Source organism: Lagopus muta, chromosome 6, assembly GCF_023343835.1.
Source record: "Lagopus muta isolate bLagMut1 chromosome 6, bLagMut1 primary, whole genome shotgun sequence".
NCBI lineage: Eukaryota > Metazoa > Chordata > Aves > Galliformes > Phasianidae > Lagopus > Lagopus muta.
In genome coordinates this window covers 49,963,705-49,990,291 of record NC_064438.1, presented here as the reverse complement: position 1 = coordinate 49,990,291, position 26,587 = coordinate 49,963,705, and the positions used below count along the sequence as shown (strand labels likewise).

At 45.5% G+C, this 26,587-nt stretch overlaps 1 protein-coding gene across 1 annotated transcript; it reads right to left on the bottom strand.

The window, feature by feature from the left end:
* Positions 1-2,357: 2,357 nt before the first annotated feature.
* EXOC3L4 (exocyst complex component 3 like 4) lies at positions 2,358-26,280 on the bottom strand. The gene is made up of 12 exons (XM_048949456.1): positions 26,183-26,280; positions 24,727-25,120; positions 19,526-20,177; positions 16,347-16,464; positions 14,621-14,746; positions 13,730-13,830; positions 11,800-11,895; positions 9,955-10,069; positions 8,127-8,249; positions 7,329-7,481; positions 6,567-6,688; positions 2,358-4,918 (listed from the first exon to the last, which is right to left on the bottom strand). Exons 2-12 carry the CDS (start codon positions 25,073-25,075, stop codon positions 4,753-4,755), a joined length of 2,121 nt encoding a protein of 706 aa, XP_048805413.1. The 5' UTR covers positions 25,076-25,120; positions 26,183-26,280; the 3' UTR covers positions 2,358-4,752.
* Between the last annotated feature and the right edge of the window lie 307 nt (positions 26,281-26,587).

Sequence of the window (26,587 nt, the reverse complement as noted above, 5' to 3'; positions counted from 1 at the left end):
GTAAACTGGAAAATAATATTCCAATGCCTGTGTGAATGTTTTGGGTGCAGTATTGAAGTGTAATGTGTGTGTGTATGCACTTCTCGCTCCTTCAGGCTGTCTGCCTGAGCTAGGAAGAAACAGTTTCAATTATGAGAGGTGGAAAGGGCTGTTATATATAGTATTAAATACACTTATTATTATTATGGTTTTTATTTATTTATTTATTTTCCCTATGGGAAAGAACATTTCCCCTGAGGATTCTGCTCAGTCCATCCTAAGCAAGCATTTCCCCAGGAACAACGCTGTAAGAGCAACAAGTCTATTCCTTTTTCATGTTGTGGTTAAGACAATGGAAGCTGAAGCTGTATTCTGCAGCCCAAGGTTAGCTGATTCTAGAGAAACAGCAGTTGTTTTCTCCCAGAGTTACTCTGAGTAAGTCTGGGAGGTTTAATGATATTTCTGTGAGTGTTGCTGCCTGCCTGTAGGCAGTTTTGTTAAACTGTTATTTTTTTCCTGCTGTAGAAGTCTAATAGAGCAAAATTAGGAGCTCGTTCAAGTATTCTGGCTCTAGTGTGAGCAAAACAAATCTTTTCTTCATTAATCTGCTCAGGATATACAGACTCTTAAGTTGTTTCTGTATGTAATCACTTGTAAAAGGCATTTGGATGGAAATAGAAACACTCAAACAAAAGTCCAGGGCCAGGAGCTGAGGGCATAGTGTGTTCATGTTCAAAGGGGAAGGTAAGCAGTAGCATCCTCCCCCCGGAACGTGGTAGGACTACGTGATATGGGCTACTGAATGGTGAATCTTGCCACAATGTTGAATCAATGAGCAGAAGTAATTTGGTTAAAATAAAAGAGATTTTTTTTTCTTCAGATAAAATAGGCCAGAAGGGATGATTTTTGTCAGGTAATGCCACAAAGCTTTATATTTAGTTGTAGGACTCAGGAGCAGTGTTGGAGTAGGAGGGGAAGTAAGACCAGAAGAGTAGGTTGTTCTTTATTCCCATGCATCCCACTGAAGACACATCTTCCTAAGGACAGTCTTTGTTTTGGACAGTGACTGATGGCTACTTAGCAAGAGAGAGCACTGCATGGCTTCAGCCTTGAGATCACCTATGGCAGGCAGCGCTGAGGGCCTTGGAGGGCTCTTGGCCCATTGGCCTGAAGGGCTCTCCACATGAAAGCATGTAAGGCACTTGTGCCTTGTAACCTGGGAAGATGATGGTCCATGTGTGCAAGTGATGTGCTTTCGGAGACATAAACCACTGGCTTTTTTTAGCCTTGCTTCTCTCCTAATGATGATTCATTCCGTTACTGCCTCTTATCTACTCAGTCAGATTCTATTCATGGCACAGCTCCTTCAGGTAGTGTTTTCTCACGTTTTGGAAAAAGTGTTGTGCAAGTCATGAGCTTTCTTACTTCAGAACTGGTTCCCAGCATTTTGTCCCTTGCTCACAATGCCAGACCATTATTACTACTTTGATTTCCTTAACTTTAGCTGTGGGATTACCTATAATGAACACTATCAGAAAGCAGCTGCTGAATATGTGCATGTAAGAGTAACTCCCCCATCTCATTACGTGTTGTAAGTGGGCATCTGAAAGTAAAGCAGTGTCAGGGCTGCTCGCAGCCCCATGATCCCTCGCACCGGTGCAGCACTGGGGAGCCATGGGATCGGTGTCACCATGAGTGAGCAGACAGGTGGCATTTATCAGCTAAGTGCTCTCCCCTCTGTGTCTACAGGGTGATGCAAAGCTGCTAAAAGGGACTGGGCACATATGTCCCTTGCAATAGGATGAGAGATAATGCCCTTAATTTGAGTTGGGGGGGGGGGGGGGAAGGGGGATGTTCAGATTGGATATTAGGCAAAATTTATTCTCAGAGAGAGAGGTGAGGCATTGGAATAGACTGCCCAGGGAGGTGAAAGAGTCACTGTCCCTGGAGGTGTTCAAGAGATGTGGCACTGAAAGATGTGGTCAGTGGGCATGGTGGGGATGGGTTAATTGCTGGACTGGGTAATCTTAGGGCTCTTTTCCAATCTTCATGATTCTATGAATGGCTTTACATGAGTTTACAGTTACAAACGTACAGTTCTACACTGGAAGCATGTCAGGGGGTAATTGCTCTGGACTGATAAAGGTTAACGCAAGAAGTCAAAATTCACTTTTGTTTGGTGTCCTCAAGCAAATAGTCATGTTTTCTGTGGTCATAGGACTACAGGCAGTTCTTCTCACCATTCTCCCTTAAAACTTAATCCAGTTTTGCCACAAGTTGGTGTTTACATCAGCATTGATGTTTTCCTAATATTGTCTTATAATTACTGAAGTAAATAGTTTAGATGTGCTGTGGGCTTTTTTTTTTTTTTTTTTTATGTCATATTTAGCAGCATTACATAAAAATGTTTCAAAGTGATGAAAGCTCAGAGCAGGGTCAAGCAGAGCACAGCTGTACCTGCCCGTGCTTGCTGTGTGACCACACCAGCACACAGGGAACCCAAGTGACCGGCTTTGTGGCTGTGAATCCCACTGTGACAAGATTTCCTGGAGAAATTTGCAAAATACATGTTTACTGAGCACTGTGGAGAACTGTGCAACGATTTCTAATGTTAAACCACAAACAAATACAGCTTTACTTTTTACCCACCCTTGAGATAATAATGTTTTCTTCCCATTCGTGTTTGCTGGGTGGTGTTAGGTCACATTTCCCAGCGCATAGTATGGATGTGATTCTGGAATCCTCCTCTCAATCCATATCCTTGTTACGTTAACCCAATGGAGAGCTCTGCTGAAGAGCACTGCTCTATAGGGAGTTCAATACTGGAATGCTGCTGCACTAAAGGGCATCTGGAATATGTCAGGGAATTGGTTCAGACCCCCAGCTTGGGGCAGACTCCTGTGCTTTTGCTGCGTTGTCTTGTTTTATCCCCTTCTTACTTGCTGGGAGCCTGGCTGAGGCTGGTTGAGTGTAGGGCCTTGTCCAGGGAGGACAACTTGAGCACCCCAAAGCCTGTCTTGGATGACAAACTGCAGCCCATGAGTCACCCTGGCTGCCAGTTCTGGTGTCTGGAACAAGAAGACTAAAAGCATTACTTTTTACACCAAACTGGAAGCAAACAGAATTGCAAAACAGTGAAGAGCTCCAAAACAAAAATCTCTCATCATTCATGCGGCACTGTGAAATGTGCCAGATCTCCCCCCAAAGCTAAACCCGGCCAGAACTTGTCTATTCTGTCTACTTTGATACTTTCAAGGAAGCCTTTACACACACTGGGCATAGCCAGGGCAGGAGTGAACTGTGTTTGCCATGGCATTGAATACAGAGCTGTGCTCTGGGGTAGGATGAAGACTCATGGTGGAAAGCACAGGTTGCAACAGGCAGAGGAAGTTAATGGGGTTAAACTGAGTTCATTGGCACTTTCTACAAGAGAAATGTGTTTCACAATAAAAGCCCTAGGAGACTTCTGTTTTATTAGAATGCAAAATATGCTCCTAATGAAAAGGGGATGGTTCACAGAGCAGGGCTGAATAGAAGCAGCTTATTTCAGAAAGCATAGCATCCTAGCATCCTTCTGCCCAGACACTCCCTTGAGTTAGTAAATCTGCCTTAGAATTTTTTCATGTGTTGATTGCAGATTAAGGGTACACTGAATCTCCTAACCATCAGAGCACCCCCTTGGTTTATCACCAGCTAGTCACATAGGCTGAATTATTCAGGTGAAAACAGAAGCACAGGAAAAGGAAGAGGCTCAGCACAGATCTAAGCAGCAGACAAACTGGTGTACAGGGCTATGCCTTGTCCATGTTTATCACATTAATTGGTAGACCTTAAACATGTTTCTGCACAGTCTTGGATTAATTCCCACAGGAGACAACCTACAGGATAAATTGGATTAAGTAAAATCAGATTAGTACAGTTGTGGGTTACTGAATGTTTCTTTCAGCCTGCCCTACAGACGCTGCGCATAACACTTCAGGTCCTTCACAGATAAAGCAGTCAATGGGGTGATGCTGATGCTAGATGCTGGAGGAGGGTCTCATCCCATTCCTGTCTACCTCACATATAGTTTCATATAGCAATCAGACTATGCCAGGTTAAAATACATCCAAGCATGCAAAAGTGTGGTCCTTCTCCCCTGGGTCATGAGGACTTGCAGACTCTGCTGAAACACCAGAGGGACGAAGGCTGTGGGGCTTGTCCTGGTGGGCAGTAGTCTGTGCACTGTGTGTCTGAAGAGAGGGTTTGGTTACCCTCCCAGGCTACCTCCCTCAGTCAGGTGTATCAGAGCGCAATGTCACTGACCTTGCACCATGTCAGCTCGCTCAGCTGGTTCACTAGGGAGAAAATAAGGTCTGGGCAGTTCCACATCACTGCCCAAGGTCTGCTCTGGGGTTGCTCAGGGACACTAATTGTGAAGGAGGTTGTTACTCTTCTGCTGTGTAATTATACACCACACAGTCCAAGCCTTAATATAGCCCTGCATATACTCCTTTTGGTTCTCTTTACTGAAAACAGACTCAGCCTTGGATCAAGTATGCCTCCCAGCAGTGAAACCCATATGTTGATCATGGGGTGGATGCTGGTGCCCAGGGGCACTTGCAGCAGGTAAGGTGCTTGGTGTGTCTGTTGCCTTCAGTTTCTGCATCCCCAGGTCCCTTTTCCCACAGCAGTTAAATGTTGTGTTTGTTGAGGAGAGGTAGCAGCTTTTTGATTATGCTGTAGAGGCAGCATAGGAGGAGGGAGGCTGCTGGCTTCTGTGCTGGTTGTGTTTTAGAAGCAGTTGACGATTGCCGGCACTTCGATTTCAGCAAAGAGCGTGTTGCCATCCTCGTTGTCAGAACTCTGCAGTTCACGATGAAAGCCTTGCTGAAAAATCATCCTTCTGCTGGTGAAGCCCAGGCCCCGGACTGCGAGGATGGCCATGATGTGCTCCTTCCTGCAGAAAGCAAGCAATACCAAAGATGGGCAAACAGCCCAGACGTCAGTGACCAATGTGTCATGGCAAGGTGCCAGGGAGGTGTGCCCTTGCCGTGTCAGAGAACTGAATGTGGTGTGACAGGGTGACCAAGATGGGGTCTGCATCCTCCAGAGGTACCAGTAAGCATTGGCTTAGGGGCTCATGCTTAAGGGAATTCCTTCTGTCTCCTCCCACACATGACGTCTTTTGCAAGTTTTCCCAAGAGGCTGCAGGCCTTTTATTTAATGATTATTTTGAGTTAAGTAATGGAAGTGCTAATATTTAGGAAGCTGGCAGGCATTAATTAGATTACATCTAGGAAAGTGAACTTGGAAACATACCCTGTTCTAGTAATCTCAGTATGTACCTCTCTGAGAGCTCAGGGGAAGAATTAATGAAGGCACAAGCAGGAAGCCATGCAGGACTAGCTGGTTCCGCCTAGTTTTCCAAAGTGAACTGTTCAAAATATTACTCAATAACGGAATGCCAGGAAATAGGTCAACCAAGAGGACAAGGCTTTAAACTTGGCTTGAGTCTAAGGATAATGATGAAAAAATGCCGCAAATCTCAGCCTTGTAAATGGTTTTTCTGCATGGAAAATTGTTTTTAAATAGATAATTCTGATCAGCTCTCATTTACATTCCTATCCTTCCCAGAATGAGCACTGCCTCCTTTTCAGCATACTGGCATTAAGGCATTTCTTTGTGGAACAGGTGTGTTCACCAAGGAGATTACTTAGGAACAGATGTCCTTTTTCAGATCCCTGTCCTGGATTTTCCAACCCAGGTAAGATCAAGATATGTCTTTTTTTTTTTTCTTTTTTTTCCTTCTCCCCTGAATATTTGAGGATCCACTTCAGTATTTTGAGCAATTTGTTAAACTTATAGTTTAAATTGACTGCACAAATGTTATCCAGCAGGAACAGCATAACCCAGTACCAGCACTTTGGGTCTTCAGAAATGATTGTTGAAGTGGATTTTCCTGCAAGCAGTTCTACTGATGATTCTAGATTCTTGTCAACTATTGTTGGGAAAACTATAGAAGAAGAGATAAATAGCTTCTGTTATGCAGTTGCCCATCCATGGACGGAGCTAGTAAATTAATTTGTTTACTTTACCAGTAGTATTAAATTTTGCAGATGCTGGTTTGGAACAGCAAATGGAAAGTACAAAAGAAAGAATCTGCAATTTGTTCCAAGACTTAGTGGTTGTGTTGAGCCCCTTTCAGAAACTGCAGATGAACTGTGTCAGTGTCTTTGGCAACTGGAGGCCTGGTCTTGGGAAGGAACAGGAGACAAACCCTCACCAGCAAATGGATGAGCTGTGCAAATTCTGCCAAAAGCAACCTGGAGCTTTAAAGTGCAACAAAATTGACTTGGAGCGATACAATGAAAAGGCGTTTGAGGTTACTTGTGTGTATCATGACATCCATCAGACAGGGGAAAAGGAAAGTATGCAGCCACCAGAAAGAAAATTAACCCGGGACTCCTCTTGAATGCTGGCAGCTTGGCATCTGAGGAGAAAGATGCTGAAAAGCTTGGCTGAAGTATGGGGTGAGAAGGTGCTGTTGGGATGGAGCCCATCTCTCAGCTGTTGTGCATTACTGCAGCTTCTGCCTTTTTTCCTACCTGATGTCCGGGTAATCCTGAGTCAGTTCCTTGACGTACTCCTTGATCCTGTCTTTTCTCTTCTCTCCAATGATATTGGCGATGTGACTTATAGCAGGAAGGAGCCAGCTGGAGTCTGAGCCCTGTGAGCAAGAAGTTGCAGCAGGACATTTGTGGGAATGTTTTTGTCACCATTGAGAGGAACCTGCCTGGCCAGGGAACAACCCCAGTGGGATTTAGCACCTATACCTGACATTCTGCAAAACCCAATGAGTTGAACTTTGGCTTTCCTGAAAATCTCAGCCCAATATTATCTAGCCACAAAACACATAAACTACTCTATTCCATTCTGTCCTACCCCATCCCATCCCATCCCATCCCATCCTATCCCATAATTCCTTCTCCCCATCATATTCCATATGCAGGCTGTGCTGGGATGGATTCTCACTGGTACCACCTCCATAAGCTGCACCCAAGGCAGGGATCCTTCAGAGGAAAGTGGCATCCCATGGCCCAATAAAACATGAACAATGATGCCTATGGTCCTATAGCATGAGAACCACTCTGAGAAGTTTAGAGATCTGTGAGCTACGCTCAGAGTAACCTCCAGGATAGAAATCCACACTGTTAACCTGGACTGAGCACCTTGTTTGTTCTGTTTAAAGCACTTCAACAGGCTTCCCTTCTCTGAAAGCCTCCAGTATTGGTTCCCTGGGGTCAAATAAGGATATTGCACCTATGGGAATGGGGCAGCCAGGGGATGCCAGGACAGAGCTGACGTACATGATCAATGAGAGCGTTATTAAGGATTTTGGCTTCCTGGTTTATCCTTTCGCTCACTTGCTGCCGTTTCTCTCCATTCATTTTCTTCTTGGGTTTGATGATCTGCACAATATATTCCCTTACCACGTACTTATGAACATGGCATAGAAGTTCCTGTTTTAAGAAAAAACAAATATAATGTATTTTCCACGGTTCCTTTGCAAGGTCATGGCAATAAGGGAGAGAGGGTAGGGGAATCCTCAGTTCTTTAACTGCAGCTGAGGGTGTACAGGAAATGCTCACAGCCCTGTGCTTGACACAGGGCTGAGGAAATACCAGTGGGAATGCCACAGAAATACTCTTTAAAATAGCCATGACTATTTGTTGGCAGCTTGGCTCCTCAGTAATAACAGGAGATATTTAAGATTGTTTTAGAAGTAGGTTTTGATGGTGATTGCAGATTTTAAATATAAAGCTGTTGCTATGTACCCATTTATTTCACAACTGCACAGATGTGAAGGGAGCATATAAAGGCATACGAATTTGTGATTTATGCAGTTACAGTGTTCAGTGCTGATGCTCACCATGCATTTTGTTCCTCTTTAAAGAAATCAGTTCCCATATTTAACCCACAGAAAGGAAAGATGTTGCATATTCTCACACGGATGCTGGGTGACAGCTGAACGCCCCTATTCCAGCAGTGCCCATGGTTCTAAACAGCCCCTGCTGCTGAAAAAAGGCTGCAGGTTGGGCCACAACCTGCAAGAGAAAGCAGTGCCCCACAGAATCACTGTGCCTGGTGTGGGAGCAGTCACATACCTGTCCCAGGGGCTGCCTTGTGTGCTGCAGGTGCTCTGAGAACTGCGAGACTGCTGCCGCCAATGAGTTTGGCTTTTCTCTTGCCAAAATCCAGTCCTTGGTTAGGATTTTCTTGAGGAGTGGCTGAAAAAAGACCAACTCAATAGTATCACTGGGAATATTCAGACTAGTTGGATCCCTAACTAGACAGGAACCATTGGGAAATGCTTTAAGTTGTTATCTGGACACTCATCCTATGTTCTTATTTCAGGCTCAAGGATTGCTTCAAGCAATCCAAAGCCCAAATGGTTTCTTGATGCCAACTATCTCCTTGCTCATTAACATTTCCATTAATTTAACAATCTGCCTGGCTTTTCATGGGGAGTGAGCCACAGCTGTGTCTCCACAAGGAAGTACAGCAGGCCCTTGCTCAATGGACTGTAGGGGCTGTCTGCACTCCCTGCAGAGTGTCTCTGTGCAGTATCTCTGCAAGGTCCCACTGAGATTTTCCTTCTGCTCACTGCTCTGATGTGGCAGTGGGAGGATGGTAGCTGAGAGCATCCTGCACTTAATGCACTGTGGTCAGCTGTGTGTATCACCTGTCCTGGATACAAGGTGCACTGACCAAATATGCCCAGAAGGCTCTTCCCCTTGCCCTGGAATTAATTTGACTCCATACTGAAACAGGGAAATATCTGCTAAAGGATTCTGGTGGTACCCAAAAGAGATTCCCCTATGGGACAAGTTTAAAAAATCCCTTCTCTAGCACATCCCCATTGTTCTTTTCTCCACTTAGCACTCAGGATCTCTGACTTAAGTCTGTTGTCTGTGTTGCTGGCCATCTCATTCCCAATTATTTCCACCCCGCTGTGCTCCCAGCCTGCTGAAGGGCTGTTTAGAAACACTGTGCCTCGGCAGCTCTCAGTTCTCACGGCATTTCAGCTTTCTTGCTCAATGCCTTGGCTTGGCTCCTTCCTCGTTTGCCCCTAAGGCTCCGAAACAAATGCTGTAGTCACTGGAAAGTCCCCTTGGTCAAGAAGGCTTGCCTTTGGTCAGAGGCTTCTTGTTGAGTGTCTGCCTTGGTTTTTGAAAGTTTATGCTTGTTAATTTAGAAAGTGATTTAGAATGAGTGAAAAGTAACGTCACTAAAGGCTGAATTTTTCCCATCTTTCCCATTATTCCAAGCAGAGCCAGTGGCTCCCAACAGCTGAGAAAGCTGATCTAAAGCACCTAGGATGCACAATCTACATCACAGCATTGTGCCTTTTGGGTCTCTTAACATGAGTTTGCCCAGAGAAGCAGACACCAGAGCTCTATCATCTTCACGGTGAAAGAATCAATCTCTCTTCACCATGGGAACAGACTGGAAAAATCACTTTAACCAGGAAATATCCTGTTCTGTCTCAAGAGGCTATGATGTATCTTTTAGGCAGAGGTTGATAATGAACCATGATAGTAGATCTCTGAATAAATGAGAGTAAAACAAAGTTTTGACAAATTGAGACTTTTGTTAGGAAAAAAAACCCCTGTCAGTGCTGCCCTGCTGAATTCCCAGTACTTCACCCTGGGTAAAGTTCCCCTCACTGCTTTGACTGAGAAGCTGGAAACCACTGAATACTCTTTTATTTAGGTTCTATACCATTGTCATAGTGAAAAACTCCACAGATTCTGGAAGTGTCCCTCTGGGTAATGGAAGATCTGTGCATTGGGCATGACGCATTTTGCAGGGACCGCAGTGCAGCACAACTGGGTCTAGTTGATGTGTCAAGTAGAGGGCAATGGCCCTCAGCTTCTGCATTGGTCCTGCCCATACAGCTTACGTTTAGGGAATTTTGTGGCTGAGGCTTACCTGTGTTTTTGTTCTTAATTTATTTAAAAACACATTTCTGAAGTTCTTTATCAGAGCTGCCAAAATCTTTTGCAGTTCTTCAGTGTTGACTTGGAACACTGTTTCTAAGCCTGACCTAAAGGGAGAGGAACACCAGGGGGGTTAGTGTGTAGGTATAAACCAAGCATTTCAGTCAGATCAGTATCTTGGGCATTTTTTCAACTTCTGTAACTCCAGTATTTCCTTTTGGAAACTCTTAAGGGGTCAAAATACTGAATTGTTTTACGCAATCCAATTTAATCACAAATGAGTAAGTGCGCATTAAAAAACACCTATTTCCTCATCAGGTATAACAGTTCAAACATGCAGAACAATTACTCAAGCGTGTTGCTTTTTCACTTGAGCCACACTTAAGTGAAATGATCTCCAGATACCCCCTGCTATAGGCAGGGACACCTCCTTTTAGACCAGGTTGCTCACAGCCCCATCGATCCTGGCCTTGAACACTTCCAGGGAAGAGCATTCCCAGCCTCACTGGGCAGCATATTCCAGTGTCTCACCACTCTCACAGTAAAGAATTTCTTCGTAATATCTAGTCTAAATCTGCTCTCTTCCAGTTTAAAGCCATTTCCCCTTGTCCTCTACGTGCCTCATACATACCACATGCCCTTGTAAAAAGTCCCTCTCCAGCTTTCCTCTAGGCCCCTTCAGGTACTGGAAGGCTGCTGTAAGGTCTTCCTGGAACCTTCTTTTCTCTAGGCTGAAGAGCATGAACTCTCTCAGCCTGTTCCCATACGGAAGGTGCTGCTGCCTCCTGATCATCTTCATGACCCACCCCTGGACCTGCTGCAACAGTTCTATGTCCTTCTTGTGTTGGGGACCCCAGAACTGGATGCAGTACTCCAGCTGGGGTCTCACGAGAGCAGAGGGGCAGAATCACCTTCTTCAGGCTGCTGGTCACACTTCTCTTGATACAACCCAGGATATGGTTGCCCTTCTGGGCCATAGGAACCAAGGCGGCACCACTACCAAATTAATTGTGATCCCGTGCACACCCTTTATGTGCCACGTTCATTTCTGAGCCTCAGAGCACACCAGGTTGTTTCTATGTCTGAGACTGCCCAGACAGGGATTTCACAGAAAAACAGCCAAAATGAGGGGAATAGGAGCCCCATCACTGAGCTCCCAGCAGATGGGCTGTTTGGGACCCCAGGTTCTGACGCTGGGGCACACGCAGTCCAGCAACTGCCAGCACCTGCCAACCCCGTGCTCGTCGTTGGCTTCTCCTCTTCCTGCCAGGAGGGGGAACTGGAGGGAACGGAAAGCATCGCTGGGGACGCCGTGCCACCTAGAGCCCGCCCGGCGATAGTGTCGGTTTGTTTGCAGGTTGTGCTTTCGCGGGATTTCCTCCAGCCTAGCGCCGAACTTAGCAGGCAGGCTGGGTTTGTGTTACTAATTATATATATAATAATATATATATACATACAAAAAGGCAATATTCCTCTTGGCTAGAATGGCAGGCTGAAAATGAGTCTAACAGGCAAGCGCCACATTCATTCCCACTTCTCTCTCCACCCTTCTGCCCAAGTGAGCTGACTTTGCATCTGCATCTCTTAGAGAACATCCCCCCCGTGAGGTGGACAGCGGACGAGAGGCAGAGTTCCCAGCTCCCATGCCCAGGCTGAGAGGAGGGCATTAGGCTAGGGCACCCCAGCGCAGATCCCCCAAATCCAATGCATCCCTGCATCTCCAGCCTGTCCTGCAGTACCCCTTGGGCATCCTTTTTGGCTGACTCCATCCTGATGCCATTTGGTTCTTCCTCTCCATCCCTCACCTCCCCTAAAAGGAGAGGGGATGAGGACTTACAAGAGGTCATGGAAGCTGTTGATGTAGGCAGCAAAGTAGGGTGCAAATATGGGGCTGTCATGGACTGCATTCCACTCCAGGAACTCCTCCCCGAACCTGCAGGAGAAATGCAGAGGATGCTGTCGGCAATGGGAACAGAGCAAGCGGCAGAGCATTGCTCACATTGCGTGCATGGGATGTCAGAAGACACCGTTTGCTGGCCCAACCTCTCTGCTTATATGGACTTTTTTTTTTTTTTTTTTTTTTTTTTTCCAGTTGTCTTAAAATTCATGTGCATTAGAGGGGAATGCATGGCAGGTAATTACTGGTTAGGGGTATGCTTGCCTGAATGTGTAAGCAGCACAGATTTGGAGAAATTCCAAGGATGTCTGCACATGAGAGATTCTGAGTGAAATCCCTGACTTTCTCTTGCTCTCAGGGAGGCTGGGATATGCAAACTTGTCGACCTGCGCAGCCATACCTTTGGCTTTTGGAGCAGTGCAGGTTATGTCCTCCTAAGCACATTTTACAACAGAAGCTGAAGCTGAACAAAGCAAGATACCATTGCTAGGAACCCAGCTCCTTGGCTCTGACACCCAGGACCCCACTGTGCAGGAGGCTGCAGGCTGGGGCAGGTTTTGCGTGGGCTTGCCCGGGCTCCATTCCTTTGGCAGCCCAAAGCAAGCTGCTTGGAGCAGCCTCAACACTCGCTCTTTGTGTTTGTCTAAGAAAAAGCTTACGTTTCAGTGAGCCTTTCATCTAGGAGCCTTTACTGTCCTGGCTTGCGCTTTACATCAATAAGTACTGCATTGCTTCTATAAAGCCAAGTAGCTGGTTTGAACTGCTCTGCTCACTCAAGATATCATAAACAAGTTGGGACATGAGAGTTTGAAAGAGAAAGTGTTGCCTATAGCATATTCTGAACACCTGCCATGCCCCAAGTTCACGATCTAAGCAGGCAGAGCTTGCTCTCCCCCACATGCACCTCAGCAAAGCATCTATTAGCAAACTACCCACTCAGCGCCTGCCGGAGGAGTGAAACTCTAAAGGTTAATGCAAAATTATTTTTAGTCTCACTCAGAGTTGATTCATGCTGAACATCCTTTCTTTCCCACTATGCTATGGCCTCTTCAAAATGCGGCCCTCCCAGCATGGAGGGGCATGCAGAGTGGTGCTGGGGGGTGTTTCATCTGCCAGCCCAAATCTTCCCTGGGAAAATCCCCAGGGCATCTCAAAGTCTGGAGGCATAACTCAGGGACTACACCCAAGAAGAAAACTGTTATTTCAAATGTAGCTCACTTGTCATTCTGAACCTGAGATAATTTGCCCAAGGTCCCATCAGCTGTGTTTCAATGCCCATAGCCATGGGATGCAGGAAAATCACAAAATCACAGAATGGATGAGGTTGGCAGGGACCTCTGTGTACATCTGGTCCAACCTCTGCTCAAGCAGAACCACTCAGAACCGGGTGTCCAGGACCACATCCAGACCTTTTGGTGATCTCTGAGGAGGAGAGATCAAAGCTTCTCTGGGGAGCCTATGCCTTCATTTAGTCAAAAACCCTCTTGGCAGGAGCTCCCCCGTATGAGGGACAATTAGGGGATATTTCGGGCAAGCAGCCTTTGGGGTTGGGATTCTTTAGATGCTGCTTGCTGGTGGCTGCTGCTGCCAATGATCTGTGTCCAATGCAGCAAAGGACCTGGGCAGATGGGACTACAGTCCTTTTCCAGGCTCCTTCCTGGAGCATCGGCCTCAAATCTTGGGACTTACAATAGTCCCATCTAAGTCTATTTATGACACCCTCCAAGTAGTTTGCAGCTTGCTCATTGTCAGGCTCCCAAGTGCAGACTTACACCTGCTCCAAGCCAGAATTCAGCCCAGTGCATGAACCTTTTCCCTTGGTTTTTACCAACTAATTTGAAAGGAATGCACTGCCTAGAGCGAGTATGACCTTGGTATGAATTCATGCAGCTCAGCCAGGCACAGCTCAAGAGTTTTTGTTTTCAGCTTTTTACTGATGGCTTCAGATAACTTCATGTGCTCCCCGATGATCTAGAAAATGGCAAGGAAAAGCTCCAGTGAATGGGACGAACATAACACAACACAACTTGGGGAGCTAAGCCATGCCCCCTCTGTGCTCCAGCCCTTCATGATTCCCACTGCATTGGCTTCGCTTGACTCAACAGAGTTTGGCTGCATCCCACCCGTCTGCTGGTCCAGCTCAGATCTCCCTACCTGGTGATCAACCAACATGCAATAGTATTCCATAGAAATGAGTCACGGTAGCAGCCAACTCTTTGATTTTCTTTCTTTCTTTCTCTTCCTATTTCTCTCTCTCTCTCTCTTTTTAATTATTATTATTTAATTGAAATGACTAAACCCTATTTAAAATGAGGAAAATGAATCCAACCCCCTCCTGGATTTATTACTCTATGGGCCCTAGAGCTAGCAGGAGCCTTTGTTGTTTTTTTTTTGTGCTGTTTAAATTGAAGTGGCTGTCCCTGCCTACAAACCTGTGTGGCAGCCGCAGCCCTGGGACAAAGTTGCTCTTTCAGTAAAGGGGTTTTTCTAACAACTCTTTTCTTTCTGCCTTTCTTTTTCCCCTCTTTCTCTTTCCTAATCAAAGAGATTTAAAGACTTTAAAATCAGTTGCCTATTATGTTGCTGACACAATTGACAGCAGGTTTAATTTGCAGCTAGAAGGCAAGCGGCAGAGCTAAAAGTTGTAATAAATGGCATTTTCTGCTCTAATGTATTCAGTGAGCGCGTGACTCACATCCATTATGGCAGCACCGGGAGCCACCACCATGCACCCCGTGCTGTGCTCATGCTCATTAAGTACCGTCTGAATGTCAAAGGAAAGCGAGGACTGGTACAGGTTATCCTTCACTTCTGGGGGAACTTCCTTCTCCCACTTTTCCGTCACTTCCAGCATCAGGATGTTTCCAAAATAGCTCTTGATTTTATCCTAAATGGTAAATATGGGAAGGAAGAATGCATATCAGCAGATAGAGCCAAGTATGGGTGAAGCAGCTGGTGGGTATAAGGGGACAAGCAGGGCTGGGGCTTGTCCCGCCAGGGCAGTGGTGATGGAGGGGACCAACATGGCGCAACTCTCAAGCGCTGCACTCCCCAGGGCACCTCCCTCCCTCCCTCTGGCTCCCCTCAGTGGCTGCTTTGCAATGAAGGCTCCCAGCACAGAGCTGACATACAATGTTTTACGTATCAGCATATGTGAGCTATGCAAAAAATAGGGAGTCTTGGTACAGAACCTTTCAGTCTACACAGGATCTCAGGAAAAACCTGGAGATGCCTGCGACACTGTTCTCCCAAACTGAGATGCAGTGACTCCTCTGGCAGGAAGATTTATACTATTACTTTGCAGGAAAGGTATTTAAACCTCCAGATCATTTATTTAGCCTGCGGTGTTTGCTTGGAAAAAATCCCAACTGCCTGCCCTAGTGGTAGCTCAGTCAGCTGCTTTACCACTGAGTGGTAGCTCATTGCAAAGTCCTCTAGCACATGTTAGGCACAAGGTCAGGCTGAAGGATCAGACCAGCTCTTTCTGGCTCACAGCACTTGCGTAAGTGCTCGGCCCTGACTGATAAATCAGCCTTGTTGCTGGTGAAACAAAAGGGCCCTTACCAAAACAACAGAGCAAAACTGATTTCATTCAGTTGGTACCTTGAGCTCACCTTGAGAAAATTCTGGAATGAAACCTATTTCAGAAATGGTTTTTATGAAAGGAAAATGTCTGAGTCCACCAAACAATAGTACAAGAGTATCAGCCAAGGATTGGCAGAAGGATATCTGCCGTGGGGGCTTCCTGCAAGGAGGTGAAGCACAGAGAAGTCCTCTGCTGGGGACATGCCCAAAGTTGCACATGGCTCAGCATGGTTCAGCTGTGCTGTAGGAGCTCACATGCTCTAAATCCAGCAGCTAACAATTCTTCATGTTTATCTTTGCAGTGCCTTTCCTGCAAAGCAGCACAGCAGTGTGCCCCTGCCATACTCTGTGGGTCTGGTACCATCATAGTGGGTCTACACCTGCCATTACCCACGTGCAGGCCTGGATTTAGGTGGCCTTCTTTGGCCCCAGCATTACTGAGGACACTTGCTGTTAACTAAAGGGCTGTTCTCAAGTGGTGCTGAGAGGACTCAACACCATGGTGCATCATAAAGGGGAGTTATAAGAAGGAAGGAGACAGTCTGTTTAGCGGGGTGTGTTGTGATAGAACAAGGTGAAATTATTTCAAACTAAAAGAGGGGAGATTTAGACTGGATATAAGGAAGAAATTTTCTACATTAAGAGTGGTGAAACTCTGGAATAGATTGCTCAGAGAGGTGATAGATGCCCTGTCCCTGGAGGCAGCCAAGCTTAGCATCTGATGAAGCTGCAGTTGTCCCTGTTCACTGCAGGGGGTTGGACTGGATGCCCTTTAAGGGTCCCTTGCAACTCAAACGATTCTATGACTCTGTAATAATACAGCAATGAGAAACCTCTGCCTGAAAGGTCAGAGTCCCAATTCCCTCCCAAGAGACACATGGATACAAGGGAAAGGACCTTACCTTTACAGAAGTGATGTAATCATCATTCAGTCTATCCCAGTCCGCTGTTGTTAGCAGCAGGGACAGATTTTTTGTCTGAACTTCTGGTTTGAGATCAGAGTGACCAAGAAAGAGTTCACTGGAAAGATCCAAAGGAACAAATTATTGGAACAAATTATTACCATGCTTTGGAGCATGAGTAAACCAATGGAATATTCATGTGGCATGAGCTGCGTAATTATTAACTGTGAGAAATATACTTAAAGCTTAAATTGTGATGCTTGTTTTCAAGCTTTAAAGAGAAAATCTTTCTTTGCTATTCAAAATCCTAATTATTCAAAATCAAAATGATCTAAAGTTGCAGCCCACCTTAGAAATCATGAGACTTCTGAGTTGTTTGGACATGAAAAGTGCTATGAGAATTTACATTTTCAAATAAACAACATGAAGCTGATTCATTTGCTTATGGTCCCTTATAGCTTATAAAGCTGATTCTATGAAATGCCTTTCAAGGCAGTTCCTGCAGCAGTGTGCTGAGTGCTGACGTCCCTAGCTAGTGCCACATCACGGCAAACATCTGCCAGTTCTTTATCACTGTGGGTTGCATATAGGAAAGGGAGATGGCAGGACAGGGTTGGCTGTGAGGGACAGCCTTTGGGAAGCCCACACGTGCCTGCAACAGGGGCAGTCCCAGCACTACGTGTCCTCTGCACACGGTGGCAGTGGGTGGACATCGAGCTACAGCAGATGAGTGCAAAGTGAGACAGGTGACACGTGTCTCTTCTGCTCACTTTCCTCCGCAGTGCTGAGGAGGTGGGGCAGCTGGGGCAGGGGAAGGGAGGCAGTGCCTGCCTTCCACTCTGCACAGCAAGAAACCTGTTATTAGCCTGTGCAACTGAGCGTGTTGCCCCTGTGATCTGCCAGCAGACCACACTGCATCTTTCAATGTGATGATTGTGGAGAAGAAGAGGAAAATATTCACGAACTTGCTTGATGCAGGGCATAAGTTGCAAGCAATCACCTGTTAGCAAGGAAGAAAGATGCAAAGGCATTATTGTGTGCTGTATGCTGCCTGTTCACTTGCTTGACCACCGAAAAGGGGTTCCTGTAGCCAAACCACTGAGCGCAGAGCTGGGTTTGGATCCAAGGCAAATGAGGACTGTACTGTGCAAGGTCAAACCACTGCAGAATGACAGCTCAGCAGAAAAATCTCAGCCTGCTGATAGCAAACTGGAGTCAATATTCCTGTGGTCACTGTTCAGGTTTCCCGGAGAGGGACTTCAGTACACTGGGGCATTGGCACTCTTTAACTCCCAGAGCACTGCATGGTATTATGATGTGGAATACTGATGAAAACCATGAAACCATGACACTGGCCCAGCTGCTGCAAGAATCTGCTGCTTCTTCACAAGGACACAATGGAAATAGCAATAACTTTCTGCTATGACCGAGAGGGTTGGCTCAAATGTGCACCGAAGAAGCATATTCCCTTTTCTCTCTTTTTTCATTTGTTTGAGCTGTGGCATTAACAATGAGCTTGGGCCAGGTAATTTCTGCTAATTTGGGATGGGTCCAAAAGAGGATGAAGTTCTTTTAGAATGAGAAAGTGAAATGGAAACAATCCAACACAGCAAAGCGATTGCAAGCAGTGCTCTAAACAGCTGCAAGCTCTCAATATATTTTTTACATCAAGTTAGAGAAATATGGTGAGGACACTGTACTGGGGTGCAGAACTTGGCTGCTGACACTCACTTCTTCCCCTGACTCCTGCAAGCATTACTCCCACAGCATTCCTGTCCAAAGAGTTGGTCATCCAATGCCATGTTGCTGAAAGGGTTACACACACGTCACCAGGCTCACCTCACCATAAACAAGATTTTAGGAACAAATGGGAGGTTTACAGAAGAAATCTGTTGACCACCTGTGGTGCAAATGTTTCCAAGCCAAAAGTTACTGTAGAGCAGGAGTGCTCTAAGCAGGCTAATGCTGCTTGCCCTGCTCTGCCGCACATTTCATTTCAGCAACTGTAAGGCACAGTGCTGGTATTCCTACCTTCATTCCTTTTTCATTAGTCTAGGATGAGCCAGTTGGTTTGTGTTTGTTCCACCCTGGGCATCTATTTAGTTCCTGGAGACCATCTAGAAGTATATATTGTGGTAGACATGATTTTGTTCTGACATGGTTGTTCTTGAATACTTACTAACAAACTCATCTCCTGTGGATGGTGCCTCACTCCTCCTTCCCACCATACTGTGTATTCCTGCTGGATTTTAGTCTTTGAGGCTGAGGTGATGGGCTGTGGTCTAAGCTGGTGAACAACTGAAGACACGCAATGCCATGACTTCCCATGGGTACCTATCTTAGATTTCTCCTTTTGCTTCAAAAGAAGGCAATGCTGAAAAGCACAGCTACTGTGAAGAACTCCTGCCTTTACTCCTCAAACCCAGTCTACCCTAAGGATGTTGTTTGATATGTCCACGCAGCTCCCAGCATATTTTGGGCATTGCTGAATTATGGAAAGCTTTTAGAGGTCCTAAAATCATGGACTTCCCATCCAATCAACCAAGAGCCCTGAGCAACAGCCTTGGAGACATTCAAGGTCATGCTGGACCTGACTGAGCTGTAGGTGTCCCAGTTCATTGCAGGGGAGTTGAACTACGTGACTTTAAGGGTCTCTTCCAACTCAAATGATTCTATGATTCTCTGTTTTAATGTGTTTAACTCCTCATAGTGCTATCTTGGCAACTCCTCAAGCTGGCTATGACCCCTGAGTATATAATAAGGATTATTTCCAAATGCACGGTGGTTTTAATTAAACAGGAAGAAGGCAGAGTTCCACCACAGGTCCTTTCCTGTGCCTGGAAAAGTCACTGAGCAGCTGCTGGACCTGGCAAAACATTTCCAGAAAGTGGTTTATCAGAGCTGCAAGGCAGCTCTTGAAGAGTGAGCTTCCTGATGTGTGAGAACAGTAGCTTGGAGAGGGAGGAGGAACTGAGGAAACAGATCTGTGAGAAACAGTGAGTGTTTTATTCTCAAACCTTTGTGCCCACCTGTCAGTAGTCTAGTTATCTGTCTCTACTAAATAAGCAATTATGTCTCTGCTTGCTTAGAAAACCAAAAATAACTGTGTGTTTTGAAGCTTCCTGGCAGCTTGTCACTCTGGAAGGAGGCTGAGATGTGTGGTGAAGGCAGCAGCTTACCTGTGGTAGGTGTTGGCCACCCAGTCAAGCAAGGAGTAGAGCTCACTGAACTCCAGCGATCTCTGTGAAAGATCTTGCAAGTGTGAGGCGATGGCATTGTGAAAAGCCTCCACATACACTTCACACACCCGGTACTCCTCTGGGTAGCACTTTTTTACTGATGACTTGATTTTCAGTAAGTCTTCGAGCAGGTATTTCTGGAGAAAACTTAAGTGGAGATCAAGCCAGGCTTTCTCTTCTTCCTTTGATGCCATGGGTATGCTCAGAACTCTTTTTCTAGTGCCCTCATTAACAGCTTCCCTCCACTCCTCCCTCCACTTTCTGGGTGCTCCAAGCAAGTCTGACCCAGGATCAGCAGCATTGCCTGTATTAGGATGAGCTGCCTCTTCACGGGCAATTAATGTCACCAGGGAGGTCAGTGTGGACTCCTCCACTGTGTGGTTCTCTAGTGTTCCCACCACGATGGACTGGATCATGCTCGTGATAGAGCTGTAAAGTAAATCCACATCCTTGGCTTTCCTCAAAAATTCCTGGGGGTTATCCTTGTATTTGTCTGCGTCCCGTTCTGCTATCGTCTCATCTTCCATGTACTTGATGCTTGCAAATGCTTCCAGAAGTTGCTTTTTCTGAATAAGTTCATTGATTTCCATTACTGAATAAAGAAGAGGAGAAGGAGGTCAGGATAAAGCAGGTGCTAGATGCTGGACAGGCCAATAGAAAGATAAGATATCCCACAGGAAGATGTGCAGGACTGCTCTGAGCAGCCGCTTACTGCAAAGTCAGAACCTTATCTTTAAACTGCTTGTTTCAGACACTGGAAATACAAAAAAAATTGATCATAGCCCTGCAGGTGAACCTCAAGCAGTGGCTAACAAGGCTGTGCTGGGATCTCATGCTGCATAGACTGCCTCTGGCTCTGCTAATTTGAAGCCAAAGTGGGACTGGCAGCAGGAACACCTCTTTATATATACTCCCAGCAGGATTCCTGTTAGCAGAGATGCTCTTCGTTCCCACAATATCAAGACTCTGGCCTAGGGGATGTTCCTGATATTTTGGGAATGTTCCAGTTAAAATGCAACCTTGGGCTAAACCAGGGCTCCCTCCTGTCCTGATCTTTTGAGTCTTCCACAGTGTATAAGTTTTCCTGAATCACAGAATGGCCAGGGTTGGAAGGGACCTCAAGGATCATGAATCTCCAACCACCCCACCACAAGCAGGGCCACCAACCTCCTCATTCAATACTAGACCAGGCTGCCCAAGGCCCCATCCAACCCGTCTTTGAACACCTCCAGGGACAGGGCATCCACAACCTCTTTGGGCAGCCTGTTCCAGCACCTCACCATGCTCATAGTAAAGAACTGAGAGATATCCCTGACTGCCATCATGGCTAAACTGGCTCATGCATTTCTGAGGGCTGAGCTTTGGGTGTCCAAACTTTTGGCTTGCCTGAGCTCCACTGAGTGAACAGGAATTTTCTTGTGCCATATTTAAAATACATAATAAAGTTAGTGTGTATAAGTAACAAAACTTATTTTTTAATGTGATTTTGTTGTTGTTGTTGTTAAAATATAAAAAACAGCAATAAAAGCATAAAACTAGTGAGATGTTTAACCTTGTTTTTTTTTGTGAAAATAATGCATCAGGCTGATGTGCCCACAGTTCTCAGTGAGCTCTCAAGGTGCTCATCAGAGATTTTTGATGCAATATTACTTTTCCTGTGCTTCATCCTTAGCAATAATTGTTCACAAATATACATGCTGTGATGACATGATTAAGCCATAGCTGTGCAGTGAGGGATATATTTCTCTGATAAGATAGAAAAGTCTGGTAAAGAGAGATGACCAAATTTTCATTTGAGTTGAATGTCTGATTGCCTCTCTGATTGCATCTCTATGGATTCCATTTGAAAATTTACAGGTAATGTATTTATACTAACTGAAAATGGAATCACAAGTATACAGAAAATGATACTCTGGGGGGAAATCTTGAAACTTATTCTCAGACTTCCTTATACAAACAGAAAGCATGGCTGCATATTTTTCACTGTTCACAGGACTGTGGTTGGCCAGTGTATCAGAATGCCTGAAATTATTTGCCATAATTTAAGTTTTATTTCAAATGCTGTTATAGCTTCGAACATAGGATGGATAAGTTGATTTTCACCTTGAAGATGCACATTTAACTGATTTAAATGAGTGGTCAAACCCACCAGAAATTTGTGAGCCATTTTTAATCTTCATGTTCTGCCACAGATTTTCCTTTTGATTCCATAAAGGGCTTGATTTCACTTTTTTAGCATTTTCCTCTAACTTAGCCACCTTCCTTCGGAAAAGTAAATGATGACCCAATAATCAGCGTCAATAGTTTTAAGGATCTCTTAGAATTGGTGATGATTCAGCCCTTTGGACTTCATGAAATTCACAGCTTTGATGACAATTTGCATCACGTTATCCAAAAACTTGAACATAGGATGTTTTGTAATAACATACGGATGAACTTATTTATGATATGGGTGACAGAGCACTGAAACAGTCTGCCCACAGAAGTTTTGGAGTCTCCTATGGAGATATTCAAGACCTGTCTGGATGCCTACGTGTGTGACCTATTGCAGTGAGCCTGCTTTAGCAGAGGGGTTGGACTTCATGAGCTCTTGAGGTCCTTTCCAACCCCTGTAATTCTGTGATTCTGTGATCCCTTGTTAAAGCTTTCACTTCTAAATTTTCTTGATGTCTGATGCAGTGATATTTCATCAGACATGAGCTGGCAGTGGTAGTTACGTCATCTTCTATTAATTTTAAAAGTCTCTCTTTTTTGCCAACCATCACTGGGGCACTGTCAGTAGCTATACCACATATGTTGACAAAGGTTAAAGAAAATCACTTTAATGGTGGCTGTCCTGTGCCTAACTCAGCAAACAGCCTCAGAAAAATGCCCCTCATCCACTCCAGACGCTTAGAAGGAAATGGAAAAACAATAAAGTATGTTTGGAATGTGGAGCTCACACTCCTGGGGCCCTGCAGGTTCCGGTGACCTGGTCATTCACCATAGGTACAGTCAGGTGCCTGGCATTGCCTCTCACCAGCAACGTGTGATTTCCCAGCACTGCTGGCCCTGTGGCTTGGGGAGGTGCATGCATTGGGAGAGGCATCCGAAAATGCAGGTGCTTTCTCCTGGAGCTCAGGCCTTGTCTGGGTTTTCCACACCTCCTCCCTACAAGGAGGGAAAGCATCAAATACTGTTACCATCAAAGTGCCTGAGGTCTACTGAGTTTCCCACATCGTTCTCCAAACTAAGCTTGGTTAAGAACCGCAGCTTATTTGCCACCAATGCTGTGGGCTGTGGAACTCCAAGAGCACTGCTGAGGTGCTATGAGAAGCTCTTGCCACATCCACCATTGTAACAGGTGCTCAGAACAGGAGATCCAGCTGTGATGCTGGGCACAGGGTGAATTTTAAAGAGCAGGAGGGAAAAGGTATTATTTAGATGTGAGGGGCTACTGCCTCTGCTGCACACATATATGCAGTGATAGGGAAAAATTAGCACTCAAAGAAGAGATGAAGGACTGGCCTATAACCAATAATTTATGCCCCCATTGTTCTTCTGCACACAGATTTTATAACAAATGCACCAAATAACCTGTGCAGCGTGGAAGTAGCTGTATGAAGGTAGAAATACACTAATAACTAAACTACTGATGCAGCATATAATGCACAGAACCTGGATGAGTGCCTTTAAGTAGCTACAGCTACTTCTGGGCTCAGAAGGCTGGAACATTGTGCCAATTAACTTACTGTCTTCTAGAAAAATTAATATAAAACCTGTGTTTGCACAAGATCTTGCAGTGACAGACTAAAGGAATACATTCTGTTCTGTTTATCAAAGTGAGAAAACACCATTTAATCATTATCAAGGATAATTATTCAGGGAGGTGATACTGGGTGCAAAATGTATCTTTAATTCAGGAATACAAGATCAGCCAGCTGGTAACTGGAGGAAGACAACTGAAAGGCAATTAACCATTGTGTAGCTTAATGGTGCACGTGATGGAGTCTCTACCACTTCTCATATTTATCTCAGGATGGGATGCATTTCTGACAGAGCTGCTTTTGTTTAGGCCAATCATGAGTTGTTGGGCACAGACCTGGTTTTACTTCTGCAGCTCCTTGTCTTGTGTATTGCAGGACTTGGGAAGGCTCTCTGGTAAGATTTCCTGTCACTTCTCCTCTGTGACCTTCTGAGAACAAACTGGCAAAGCTTATGAGCCTTGGCCCAGATCCAGCTCACCAACCTCACAATATATCCATGCAAAGCAGAAAAAAACCTTGTGACAAAGTGAGGCATGGTACAGCAGGGAAAGAACTTCAGCCCTTCCTTCTGATCCCTGTGACATTTGATGCAGCAAACCAAGGATTTCTATCTAATAATTTAGGCTAAGGAAGGATCAAGTCCTGGATGCACTGTTGTACCTCAGCGTTGAATAAATGGAGGGGAGTGCTGCACAAACCCAGAACAAAGTCATTGTAGTTCTCACCTGTGGTGTTGAACTTTTGCTAAGACAGGTCTAAGACTCATTTATCTAACACTGAGGAAGCATATAAGAGTAACACTTATTTCTGAAGTACTCTGTGGTCAGCAACAGTGGAAACTTTTTGGATCTGTGAATGTTGTTGACTCATTGCATTTCTCATGGCCAGCCACATCTGCCTATCACCCTTTTCTTTTTATTTTACAACCTCACTTAATGGGGCCATTTATCAAAGCTTCACAATAACCTTCCAAGTGCAGTCTAAAAGATGCATAGCAGAAATTGTCCACAAGAGCAATGCATGCAACAGAATGAATAGGAATAGCCCACATTGCATTTTCAGATGCTGTCATACAAACACCTCCCAAACTGTGCTCAGCAGATTGGTGACTGATATGGATGGTGTGTGCTGCATCCACTGGTCCATGAACCGACAGATGTGTTGATCATAAGAAGGTGATCAATATGGTTAGACTATGGTAGTGGAGAGTACATAGCAACCTGTCCAGTGACAGATGGCCTGCCAGGCTGAGCCAGCTAACACCCCAATGAGTTTGTGCAAAGGATGACAGTTGTCTCTACCCCATAATGGGATGCTAGTTTTCTTAGCATCTCTATTGGGCCAAAGACTTGATAAGTTAAATTGCTTGAAGGCTGCATGTATTTCACTACTTACCTGAAAGAGGCTTTCCTTCAGTGGGCTCTGTTTCTGTTTTATCAACAATCTCTTCCAAACCATCAAGTATTTCAGTTTTGTTCTCCTCAGAGCTCTTGGGGAATTGAAAAGAAAGTAGTCTTCTTCTCCAGGTGCCAGTGCCTTCCTGTTCTTTCTCGTTCTTTCGTTTTGATTTCCGAATGCTTAGCATGGTTTTAAAACCTCTTTCAATAAATCCCATGTTCTCATCATTCCAAGTTGGGCTGCCTAGCTCTGAAGCAACTTCCATCTTTTCTTTCTCCACATCATTTGTTGCAGGGTCTGGTTCTAAAGCTGATCTCCTTAGATACACCTTTGTATTTGTACTCATCCTGTTTTTCAATGAAGGGCTTTCCAAAAAGGTTGCTGGCAATCACTGAAGTGAATGAAAACACAGAGAGAGATGAGAGGATTCTAAAGAGCTACTACTGCATTTCCAAAGGACTAAAAATCTGGTCTACTTTTTTTCTGTGCCTAATTCAAGGACGGAGAATGTTGTTTCAGCCTGACATGACCAAAATGGTTTCTCTAAGCTCCTTGTGCATGTACTGCTCTGCTTTTAGTCCTGGAAAGCTCTAACTTCTAAAATCAGGCAAAAGGCAGCTAGTTGCCCAGCACCAACGAATTGCTGGATGTCAAGGATGCCAAAGCCTGTTAAACATAACATTTTCATCTGGCAACAAGGCATGTTTTTACCTCCTTTCTTCTAGGTGCATTTCCAGCCATGTAGGCTGAATGTCAGCAAGGTATTCTCACTTTCTGATGCAGACATGGCAACTGCAGGTCACACTCTGCTCCTGCCCTGCTCAGTCCCGAGCTGGCTGCTGCTGAATGCCCACAGTGAGTGGTCCCTGCAGCCTTCCTGACCCTCCATGGCTGTCAGCTCGCCAGCCAGCATGACCCAGTCACAGAGATGCTATACATTGCAGGGGTCTGAGGATGGGCAATGGCACATTTCTCCACAGCAGGCTCAAGGCAGCTCAGCAATCAGTTTAAATCTTTATACAGGAAATTCCTTGAGGTTATCCCGGCCTGACTTAGTTCTGTCCAGCTCACAGGAGACAGAGATTGAAACATGGTTATGGCCAACAGACAGGTTAGGACCCCACAATTACATTTCAGCCTTCCCTATCTGAGCCTGGCCGTATTCCCACTCCCCTGCATACAATTGTTTTACAGATTATGAGCTGCAAGTATTGCACAGTCCCATAGGTAGGCTGAGCTCATGGTACAGCAGGGCCTGGACCCTGCCCAACTCTTTCCCAGAAGAAATACTTAACCAGTGGGGTTAGAGGGAGAGGAGGGCACCGCATTCCCAGGGGGTCAGCAGGGAAGGGACCGAAGGCTCGAAACCTGCCTTGCAGGCTGGCTACGGTGGTGTGAAACAAGGAGACAAGGCAGGAGGAACCCATAGGCAAGGAGAAGGAGGGATACGCACCCGGGCACTGATCCTGTCTGCTGAGATAACCCAGCTGGTGTCCAGAAGAATGGAGAGCAGCTTCATGCGGGAGACCAGAGAGGTGTGGTGGTGGTGGTCAGGCTGCTGGCAGGGCAGGCATTGGGATGAGTCATCTGGCCCACTCACAGCAGCACCAGCGCTGGCTGAGGGGCTGTTGCATGCATGGGGCCTCCTGCCATCCTCCTCTGTCTGCTGGAAAAGCACAGATGGAAGTGGAAGAAGGGTTAGGACCTTCCTGTTGAGCACCTCTAGCAGCTTTACCTGAGCTGTTTTTCACTTTCTCTATGACTTGTGCAGTTAAAAGAAATGAAGAGGAGGAAGAGAAATGCTGGACGAGCTCCAGATATGGGTTAATATTTCCTCTAGGATGGGAGTGGTGACGCA